The sequence below is a fragment of the Bidens hawaiensis genome, unplaced genomic scaffold (assembly GCF_021521415.1).
Source record: "Bidens hawaiensis isolate Kalapana, Puna unplaced genomic scaffold, B.hawaiensis_p1.1 tig00002866_1, whole genome shotgun sequence".
Taxonomy (NCBI): domain Eukaryota; kingdom Viridiplantae; phylum Streptophyta; class Magnoliopsida; order Asterales; family Asteraceae; genus Bidens; species Bidens hawaiensis.
The window spans coordinates 1587596-1598762 of NW_027491154.1; the positions used below are offsets into that span (position 1 = coordinate 1587596).

General features: G+C 34.2%; 1 protein-coding gene across 1 annotated transcript; it reads left to right on the forward strand.

Annotated features, from left to right (window-relative positions):
* Positions 1 to 557: 557 nt before the first annotated feature.
* LOC143621518 (proteasome activator subunit 4-like) lies at positions 558 to 10796 on the forward strand. Its single transcript, XM_077092926.1, has 35 exons — positions 558 to 912; positions 1395 to 1497; positions 1594 to 1706; positions 1797 to 1919; positions 2016 to 2117; positions 2201 to 2366; positions 2886 to 3002; positions 3096 to 3163; positions 3251 to 3352; positions 3424 to 3640; positions 3719 to 3952; positions 4041 to 4168; positions 4275 to 4392; positions 4460 to 4678; positions 4759 to 4914; positions 4994 to 5070; positions 5176 to 5384; positions 5453 to 5660; positions 5771 to 5850; positions 5935 to 6052; positions 6130 to 6300; positions 6388 to 6556; positions 6644 to 6687; positions 6772 to 6814; positions 6907 to 7049; positions 7149 to 7243; positions 7512 to 8392; positions 9096 to 9374; positions 9454 to 9549; positions 9635 to 9813; positions 9900 to 9981; positions 10061 to 10185; positions 10267 to 10359; positions 10437 to 10590; positions 10667 to 10796. The coding sequence occupies exons 1-35, from the start codon at positions 752 to 754 to the stop codon at positions 10706 to 10708; spliced, it is 5415 nt and encodes a 1804-aa protein (XP_076949041.1). The 5' UTR covers positions 558 to 751; the 3' UTR covers positions 10709 to 10796.
* Positions 10797 to 11167: the final 371 nt, after the last annotated feature.

Sequence of the window (11167 nt, forward strand, 5' to 3'; positions counted from 1 at the left end):
TAAGGAAGAAAAACAAGAAGCAAATTCAAAATAATTACACCACTAACAAATAATTACTCTAGTTGAAACAATTACACTATATAGTTTACAAATAGAGTAAACTATATAGTTTACAAATAAAGTAATAGAATTACTTTATTTGTAAACTATAATTAGTCTACTTGTAAACTTTACTCCAATTGAAACAATTAAACTATATAGTTTACAAATAGAGTAATAAAATTACCCTGTTTGTCTAATTGTATATTACAATTAGAGTAATTATAGTTTACAAACAGAGTAATTTTGTTACTCTACTTTACAAATAGAGTAATTTTTAATATAATTACTCTATTCGTAAGATATATAGCGTAATTAAATTGCGCTACAAACATGTTTTTTACTTATTTATAAAAATGCCACCGCCACCAATTTTGTTTTAATTTTCTATTTGTATGTCAACTCTACCCTATAAAGTATAAATAATTAAATACAACATATTTCCAATAAATATATAATACATAAACTAGAATTAAATACATGTAATAAGTTTCACAAGATCAACAAACAAGTACTTGATCACACTAGCCGACTTGTTTTGCCGGTCACCCATTCCTTCTTTACCCACCCAACCACGCCGTTGTCTGTCTTGTCTTGCCCAAAAAGAAACACACCACTCCCTCTCTCCCTCTATATATAAATATATATAAACCCACACACACACACACATATACATACAATCCCCAAATTACACACACACACAGCGTTACAAATGCATCGATACAACGCCTGGCTTCCGCCACCAGTCGCCGTCGCAACCACCAAAGAGAAACAATCATTCGCCGGCGTCGTATCTTCCGTCAAAGACGCTTACGTCACCGATGATCCAGAATCTGTCTACTCTACTCTCAAATGGATCTCAGTCATTGACCTGTGAGTTCTGTTTTGCTCTTACTACATCACTTCAATGCAATTAACATCGATCGCCGTCTGTTTGACTTTCTAAGTCAACTATTACTTCAGTTTTGGGGATAATTGGTTTATTTATTGTTTCTGTTAACCTAATTTTTTAATAATTGAACTGCGTACAAATATTCTGTTATAGTATAGGCATATACCTAAGCAAGTGCAACTGCTTCCACTATCTCGTGTTGTTATTATTATTTATTATTGAATTTTGTTAGTTTGTTACATGTTATTAGAGTGATTTGATTCCTGAGTTAATATATTATTGAATTGAATATCCCTTGCAATTAGTATTATTATTATAGCTGGTTTGTTTTGTGATAGAACAGTGGATGGGAATAAATATCTTTCCAAGCAAGATATTTATTTATTTATTTATTAATATTAATATTATTTTTTTTTGTATTTTTTGTATTTTTAATTTTTTATTGTTATTTTCAATCATGTAGATTCATAAAGGCTAAAAGTGACGTATCACTGGAAGATGTTGTTACTCTAGTGGAATTTGGACTGCAAGTGTTTAATGCATCACAGGATAAACTTTATGCTCAGGTATTCTTTTGTGTCAATAAAATATGTTTAATTTATTATTCCATTATCTATACTATGATACTGAAGTAGGAATCGGAATCGTGTTTATTTGGTTAGGTGAGATGGGGAAATGTTCTTGTGAGATTGCTGAATAATTTTCGCAAAAAGTTGACTTTGAGAGTCGACTGGCGCCCGTTTTATGATACTTTGGTTCAAACTCACTTTACAAGGTAACACATCCATCCTATGATTCAGACAAACTATAATTGTGTGAATAAAAGATAGCAAATTGTTGATTTTTATTATGAATCCATACACAGGAATACAGGACCGGAGGGATGGAGGATAAGACAAAGACATTTTGAAACAGTTACGTCGCTTGTTCGATCATGTAGAAGATTTTTTCCGCCAGGTTCTGCTAATGAGATATGGTCTGAATTTAGGTAAAGTTTGAATCTTTTATAATTGTAATAATTCAAAATGATCAGTTTTTATATACATCTTTTTTTCTTAATTATTTGATTGGAACCGAGTTTCAGATCTCTACTTGAAAATCCATGGCATAACTCAGCTTTTGAGGGTTCGGGATTTGTGAGACTTTTCCTTCCTACAAACGTGGATAACGAAGACTTCTATTCATGGTAATCTATACTTCTATAACTTATGTTTGTTTTATTAGTTAGTGAAACTAATTAATAACCTTACTTTGATCATTTCATGACAGTGAGTGGATCAGCGAGTGTATTGTTCAATGGGATTCTATACCAAACTGCCAGTTTTGGAACAGTCAATGGGCAGCTATTTTAGCCCGTGTTATAAAGAACTACAAAGTCAAAAACTGGGAGGATCTTTTACCTGAAATATTCAGTCGGTTTCTCAACATGTTTGAGGTACCTTTAACAGATATTTTATATAATTAAATAAAATACAGTAAACTAAACCTCTCCGAGGACATGGTTGAGGATAGGAATTCGTGGAGAAGTAGAATTAAAGTTAAGGATTTTTAGAGAGAATTGAATACCTTAGAGCTTAGACTTAACTTATTTAGGTCACATACCATAATGGTATTTCCCTTACATATATTATTATTATTATTATTATTATTATTATTAGCTTTTATATAGCTGTTAAACCGTGACCTTATTATTAATATTATTATAATTAGTAGTAGTTTTTATATAATTGTTAAACTTTGATTTCCTTTATTTTGCTTCATACACATGTACTTAGAGCCGAGGGTCTCTCTGGAAGCCACCTCTTTATTCCTTTGGATAGAGGTACGGTGTGCCTACATCCCACCCTCCCCAGACCCTACCTATAGCTTTGCTGTCGGTGGGATTTTACTGGGTATGATTGATTGATTGATTGAAATAAAATACAGTAAACATTTGTATAAATTACTTCTGCAGGTGCCAGTTGCAAATGGAGGCGGATCATACCCGTTTTCTATTGATGTCCCAAGAAACACACGATTCTTGTTTACCAATAGGTCACAAACTCCAGCTAAAGCAATGGCAAAATCAATTGTAAGATTACTATGCGAGTGATAAAAAGTTAACAGTATGTTTACAATTTTGTATCTGGTTGTTAAAAGATATTATCTTTATGATTCCGTATAGGTTTATTTATTAAGGCCTGGTAGCTCGGCTCAGCAGCACTTTGACAAATTGGTCAATCTCTTAGAACAGTTTGTTTTCTAGAGTTTGTTACTTGCATTTTCAACCAAATCTATAGCTGTTATTTGTGTGCTTACATGTTTGGATGCTTTTTACAGATACTACCATCCTTCTAATGGCGGTCGTTGGACTTACTCGCTAGAAAGATTTTTGTTTCACTTGGTCTATATATTCAGAAAACGTCTGCAACGAGAAAAAGAGTAAGTCAATATTATAATTTTTGTGTTTCACTCGATTATATGGTTTTTTATATAATGATTTGGTTATTCAGGAATCCAGATAGCAACAAACAGATTGAATTCTGTTTAGGACAATCAGAAAGGGAATCTTTTGTGACTACTGTCTTGAAGTTAATCGACCGTGGTCAATACAGCAAAAATGAGCATCTTTCTGAAACAGTTGCTGCTGCGACGTCTATTTTGTCTTATGTGGAGCCCTCATTGGTTCTCCCCTTTTTGGTGTCTCGGTTCCATATGGCTTTAGAAACGGTTAGTGACAAAGTATGCAGTTTGAGTAATATCTAGTGGTTCATTTTCACTCACTCTTGCTGGTTTTTAATTGGTTAGATGACAGCAACACATCAATTGAAGACAGCTGTCACATCAGTGGCGTTTTCTGGGCGATCATTATTCTCTATGTCATTATCTGCTTCATCAATAGAAATTGATGATGTTAATGATGCTAATATGTTCAGTGATCTTTTGATGATATCTTTGACCAATGCGTTGCTCGGGATGGATGCCAATGATCCACCTAAAACCCTAGCAACCATGCAACTCATTGCCTCCATATTTTCCAATGTAATCGCAAATATTAATTTAAATTATTAAAATTGTGCAGATCTATTTATAGGTAATAAAGTTTATCTAATTGAAATGTTAATTACAGATCAGAACATTGGATGATGATGCAGATAATTTGTCATTCATGCCTGCAGAACGGTTCTCAGAATGGCTTGATGAGTTTCTTTGTCGTCTTTTTTCATTGTTACAACACTTGGAACCTAGTAGTGTTTTGTAAGTACTTTCATTCTGGCAGATATACATGTCTTCCCCCTCTAGTTTGAAACTTTGCTCCTTTGCCTATTTATTTTTGGTAACTTATAAAAATGATGTCTTGCAGAAATGAAGATGTTCATTCACCTGCAACATCTGGAACATTCCTTGTTGAAGACGGTCCTCAGTATTTCTGCATGTTGGAAATATTGTTTGGAAGACTTTCAAAATCCTTGTACAATCAGGTATTTATTCTATTGTCTTATATTATATTTATTCAAGATGGTAAGATTTTTCATTTATACCGAACAGGCTATTAAAAAAGTGTCGAAGTTCGTGAAAACAAATATTCTACCTGGAGCTATTGCTGAAGTTGGGCTGTTATGTTGTGCTTGCATTCATTCAAATCCAGAATTGGCGGTTAATCATCTTGTTGAACCTCTTTTGTCTTCTGTTATATCATCTTTGAAAGGAATTCCACTCACGGGTTTTGGTGGAAGTGGAAATTTCACCAGCCAATCGTCAAACAAGGTTTCTTTTGGAACTCTTAATAATATGTGGTATGTTTGACCTTCTTTTGTCAAAGTTATATCTTTATTACATATTTTCAGGCAAGAGCTACACTTTCTCCGGCCCTAGAAACATCAATTGATTATCAATTGAAGGTGTTGTCAATTGCAATCAGTTATGGGGGACCTTCACTTCTTAATTACAAAGATCAATTTAAAGAAGCTATACATTCTGCCTTTGAATCTCCATCTTGGAAGGTTTTGTTGAACATCTTGGATTTATGTTTCTTATATTAGTTGCATTAAATAATTTCCTTCAAATTTCATAATTTGACAGGTTAACATAGCTGGTGATCAAGTCCTTCGGTCCTTACTTGGAAGTCTGGTTCTCTATTACCCTGTTGATCAGTACAGGTAATGATAAATTACATGAACATCAAATCAAATTCTATTACAATGTGTATGTGTAAATAGTACGGTACTTTGTAGTCGCATACTCTTTGACTTCTGACTTTACAGGTCTGTTTCAAACCATTCTTCATCGACTCCGCTTGAGGAATGGATTAGTAATAAAGATTTTTCAAACGATGAACCGTTTATGGGTCCCAACTGGCATATCCCCAATGATGAAGAAATTCAATTTGCTAATGATCTGTTAAACCTGCATCTGGAATCAGCTTTAGAGGAGCTTCTGAAAATATGTCAAGATAATATTCACTCTGATCCAGGTAAAATTATAACTCCTTAAAGTTGCAATAAAGTAATAAACAGTTATAAAACAATGTTATGTTTTCAGGAAATGAAAAAGACCACTTGAAAGTGACTCTTTTACGGATCGATTCTTCATTACAAGGTGTTTTGTCATGTTTGCCTGATTTTATACCGTCTTTTAAAAATGGGAAAGTTGAAAATCCGCCCTTTTTAATCGCTGGAGCAACGGGTTCAATTGTTGGTAGCACTGGATTGCGTGAAAAAGCTGCTAATATTATCCACATCGCCTCCAAGTAAATAATTATGTTTTCAAATTTACCATCTATCGTTTTTTCATTATCCATCTATCGTTTTTTCATTCTCTCTTTTACCATCATAATTATTTATCCCGCTTGTATTTCAGATACCTGCTTGAGAAAAAATCAGATGACAGCATTCTTTTGTTACTTCTTATTCGTGTTATTGAGGCTTTGGGGAACTATGGTAAATATATTTCTGTAATTATATTTAATCTACTAAATATCTGTTATCTACTTTTGAGTATTTGTTGAGTAATTTGCTGTACAGGAAGTTCTGAATATGAAGAGTGGACTAACCATAGGCAAGCATGGAAGTTAGAATCGGTTGCAATTATGGAGCCTCCGGTTAACTTTATTGTGCCATCTCAGACTAAAGGAAAGAAAAGGTAAAGCTCTTTACTTTTTGAAAGATGGAATTTTATATTTTCTTGGTTTTGAATATTGATTTGTTTTTTTATTATAGGCCAAGATGGGCACTGATTGACAAAGCATACATGCACAATACATGGAGAACTTCACAATCATCGTATCACTTGTATCGTACAAGTAAAAATGTATCTCCTTCAGAAAATGTGAATGTTTTGTTGGATGATCTTCTTAGTCTATGTGTGCATAGCTATGATACTGTTCGCACGTGAGTTAGAAAGAAATATTCTTTATTTTATTTTGTCAATTGGTGCAAAGTCTTTTTAATACTTCTACATTGTATATTGATTTTCAGGCTTGCTGGGCGATCACTTGTGAAAATGATCAAACGGTGGCCATCTTTAATTGGAAAGTGTGTGCTTACACTCACTGAGAATCTGAGAACCCCGAGCTCACCGGAATATTTGGTTTTAGGTTCATGTGCGGTTCTTGGAACTCAAACTGTTCTAAAGCATCTCACTCTGGTATATTAATTTTAAAAATTCTTCAAAGAGTAAACTTATATCTTTTTTTAATTTTTTTCAATTTCTTACGTGTTTCTTTAAAAACAGGAACCAAAATCTCTCTCATCTTTTCTTCTTGGAATCCTTTTGAGGCAAGTGTACATAACATAATTCAAGTTATAATTGTTAAATTTAGTACTCATGTGACGTTCGGTTTCATTTTTTCTTTCTTGTAGTTCTCAGCATGAATCTTTGAAATCCCAGAAAGCTATCAATGAGGTAAATGTTTAAATATGATTCCATAGCATATGTTTATGCGTTGTACCTGCTAATGTTATACATTTATATTGATTATTTGTCAAAATCAACAGCTTTTTGTGAAATACAACATCTATTTTGCGGGGGTCTCTAGAAACATGTTCCGGAAGTCGGAGGGCCAATCTGGGACAGACTTTGCAGCTTTGGTTTCCGAGATAGGTTCTATGAGTTTTGAGTCAACCAACTTACACTGGAGGTATAACATATGAATTATGATGATTCATGATCTCTATACATACATCTTTTTTCCACTTAATAAACGCTGTACTGAATTTTGTTTAATTGTTTCATTTAGGTATAACTTAATGGCCAACAGGGTTCTACTATTGTTGGCTATTTCATCTAGAAATGAGCCAACTTTGTCACCAAAGATTCTTAACGAAGCTGCTGGTTAGTTTTTCGGTTCATGTTGATAAGGGGGTGTTTGGCTGTGCTTTTATTTTTTGCGTTTTGCTTTTTGAAGGGGTAAAATGTCCAAAATGCCTCTCCAAAAAGCAAAAAAGCTTCAATTTGGAGCTTTTAGGTGCTTTTGGAGGGGCATTTTGGACATTTTGCCCCTCCAAAAAGCAATAAGCAAAAAATAAAAGCACAGCCAAACACCCTCTAAGTTGTGAATTAAGTTGGAATAAATATATAAACCTGTGTGTGTGTGTTTCAGGTCATTTCCTAAATAATTTGAAAAGCCAACTTCCACAGACAAGAATACTAGCAATCTCAGCTCTAAACATGCTACTAAAAGAATCACCATATAAACTGTCAGCTTCAGAAAATTCACAAGAGGACACCAAATCATCTCTCGAGGGCACTTTAAGTAATATATTTCAAGAAGAAGGGTTCTTTACCGACACTTTTGACAGCCTTTCCAATGTCCATATTATTAGCGACAATGAAAACTCTTCCAGGGGCGGCCATGGAAATTCTTCATTTCAAAGTTTAGCAGACAAGTCAATCACTCGTTTCTACTTTGACTTTTCATCTTCATGGCCTCGTACACCTACTTGGATTTCTTTATTCGGAACCGATACGTTTTACTCAAGTTTTGCACGAATATTCAAACGTTTAGTTCAAGAATGTGGTGTCCCGGTTTTACTGTCACTGAAAACCGCCTTAAATGAGTTTGTAAACGCAAAAGAGAGATCAAAACAGTGTGTTGCTGCTGAAGCTTTTGCGGGCTTGTTGCACGCTGATGTTGTTGGGCTTGTTGAAGCATGGGATAGTTGGATGAAGGCGCAATTGCAGAATATTCTTCTTGCACCGTCAGTTGAGTCGATTCCTGAGTGGGCTGCTTGTATACGGTATGCAGTTACTGGTAAGGGTAAATATGGAATAAAGGTACCGCTTTTAAGGCAACGGATTTTGGATTGTTTGGTTGAACCATTGTCACAAACTGTAACCACAACGGTTGTTGCCAAACGCTACTCGTTTCTTTCTGCTGCTTTGATTGAGGTGTCGCCCCCAAGGATGCCTATATCAGAAATTCAGCTTTATTATAAACTGTTACAGGAGTTGCTGGATAACATGAGTCATCCTGCTGCCCATGTGAGTATATTTTAGCTGGAAACAGTTATATCTTGCAACTTTGACTCATTTTCAGTAGGACTAATTTATAAAAATGTCACCAACTTTGTTCAAATTTCTTTACTTCATGATAAACCATCAAAGTTTTAAGAAGTTAAGCTAACGTAACCAGCTTGCAAAAGGTCTGTGATTTGGTTATCTGGTCAAAATGATGATGTGATAGCTGATTATTTGGTAACCTTGATCCTGTTGACTTTTGTTTTTTGACTTAGTGCATGGAAATCATTTAACCTAATATTGAAACTTTTGAAACTTAAATACTTTTTAATTTTGAAACTTTAAAACACTTTTTTGGGGGTTGGAAGTTGCCTACTTAAGATACAAAATTTAATCAAAACTAGATACCTTTTTTGCAATTTTGAATTTTCTATTTTGTATTTTGCACATTACAGAAAATCTCAAAGTTTAAATTATGACCAACCTTCAAAAATTTCATTAAAATGATGACAGGTGATGTGTTAGTAACTTTTAGGTTTATGAACCTTTTGAAAACAGTTAACTTCATAGTAAGAATTTGAAACTTTGATGCTTCTGAGTAAAAAAAGTTCGCCGTTTTGAAGTAAAAGTTTGACCCAAATTAGTTCAGTGGCTAACTCTAAATTTCATTTACGTATATTCTTATATTATTATATATGCGCTTACAGTCTTGGGTATATGTCAACAGGTTAGGGAAGCTATTGCAATTGCACTTTCTGTATTGTGCTCAAACATTCGACTACATGCATCCATTAATAAAGATCATTCATTTGAGAACGGGAAAAATACTATAAATGGAAAGAATGCAGATAGTTGGGATAAACTTTTACAAGAACGTGCATCTGAACTTGTGGTGGCAATTCAGAATGCAAATCCTTCCGACAATTTAGAAAATTTAGCAGACACGAACACACTCTTGGGGTCGGATGGTAGTAACTCACCAGACGATGTCCAGTGGATGGAAACGGTAATGAATAATAATATTGGGTTCAATTTATTGTTTTATATGTACAAACTTATTAAAGTTTTGTCTGTTATATGTGTAGCTGTTCCATTTTGTTATCTCGTTAATGAAGTCTGGAAGATCTGCGGTTCTCGTTGATGTTCTTGTGGGATTTCTATACCCTGTGATCTCATTACAGGTATGTTAAATTACTTAATTTACTAACAATGAAACATGTTTTGTAATGAAAGAAATATTTATAATGGTTATTTGTTATTTTGAAGGAAACATCGAATAAAGATTTATCAATGTTGGCCAAAGCAGCTTTTGAGTTGTTGAAATGGAGAATATTCAGAGACGATCATCTTAGAAAAGCAGTATCAGTTCTGTTATCTTCTGCAGAAAATCCTAACTGGCGGACCCGATCTGCTACTTTGACATTTCTAAGGAGCTTTATGTACAGGTACACACTTCTTTTCTTTTATCATCTAATATTTGTATTAATAGTAAAAATGTTCTGCTAAATTTATCTACTATTAATTTTCATAGGCATACATTCATACTTTCCAATGACGAGAAACAAAATATATGGAAAACAGTTGAGAAGCTACTTACAGATAACCAAGTGGAGGTATTGCTAACATGTGATGATCTAATTCTTTTTATAAATCAGAGTTATTTATATTGTTAAATAATTTGTTTTGTTACAGGTGAGGGAGCATGCAGCAGCGGTTTTAGCAGGCCTAATGAAAGGTGAGGATGGAGAATTATCAAAGGACTTCCGTGAACGAGCTTACACCGAGGCTATGAAGCTTCAAAAAAGACGAAGACAAAGGTTTTTCCACTTTCTTAAAATAATTTTTACTTTTTTTGTTTCAAAATGTACTTAATTTATAATTCTTATTGTAAATTGCAGAAGCTCGAGTGGCGGTTCTTCGGTTGCTTCCATACATGGTCGTGTTCTTGCTCTTGCTGCTTGTGTGTTGTCGGTTCCGTATGATATGCCCAGGTACCCTCTTTAACAGGCTTTTTTATAATATTTTGATAAATATTTTTTTGAAGTTTATTATTTTTTTTTTGTTATAGTTGGTTGCCTGAGCATGCTACCTTACTGGCTCGTTTTGTTGGCGAGCCATCACCCGTTAAATCAACCGTTACAAAAGCAGTTGCAGAGTTTCGCCGGACCCATGCAGACACGTGGAGTGTCCAGAAAGATTCATTCACTGAAGAGCAGCTTGAGGTAACATTATAATAATTTTTCTTATAAAGAAAATCCATTAAAAAATATTTTCTAAAGTTATGGTTGATACTTGCAGGTGTTGGCGGACACATCATCTTCTTCCTCTTATTTTGCTTGATTTATATTGTATCTTAATTGTCATGTCAGAGTGGGAAACAGATAGAAGTACTATATTCAAGTAAATCTGAGTACTAGTCTGGTAGAAGCTGTAGTTATAAGATATAATAAACCGTGCATAATTACATTTTTACTATTTCGTCAATGCTTTGATGAGCCCTGCTATTGGCCCGACTAAAGCCACTGCCGATACCACCAGCAAAACCCCACCGAATATATGAGGTACCACCCATTTTCGGCTCCAAGCTCCCACATTTCTTTGCACAATATACATCTCTACTGTAAAATAGATAGCCAATGGCCATAGATTAAGTGCACCTAACACACCCAGAATTCTGGTGGTGGTTGCAACGTAAGCTGTTCTAAAACACAGTGTTCACTTCACTGTTCTGAAAGATAGTGTGATTGTCTGAACATGTTGAACCGAAAAACTGGCAATAATGTAACCTCAATTCATGGT

What these genes read in the sequence shown, in the direction of transcription:
- LOC143621518 (XM_077092926.1), top strand. Translation starts at nt 752, where the DNA reads ATGCATCGATACAACGCCTGGCTTCCGCCACCAGTCGCCGTCGCAACC. An exon ending in GTTCAAACTCACTTTACAAG is followed by an intron (nt 1,707 to 1,796) that starts GTAACACATCCA and finishes ATCCATACACAG; the next exon opens with GAATACAGGACCGGAGGGAT. An exon ending in AGCTATGATACTGTTCGCAC is followed by an intron (nt 6,301 to 6,387) that starts GTGAGTTAGAAA and finishes ATTGATTTTCAG; the next exon opens with GCTTGCTGGGCGATCACTTG.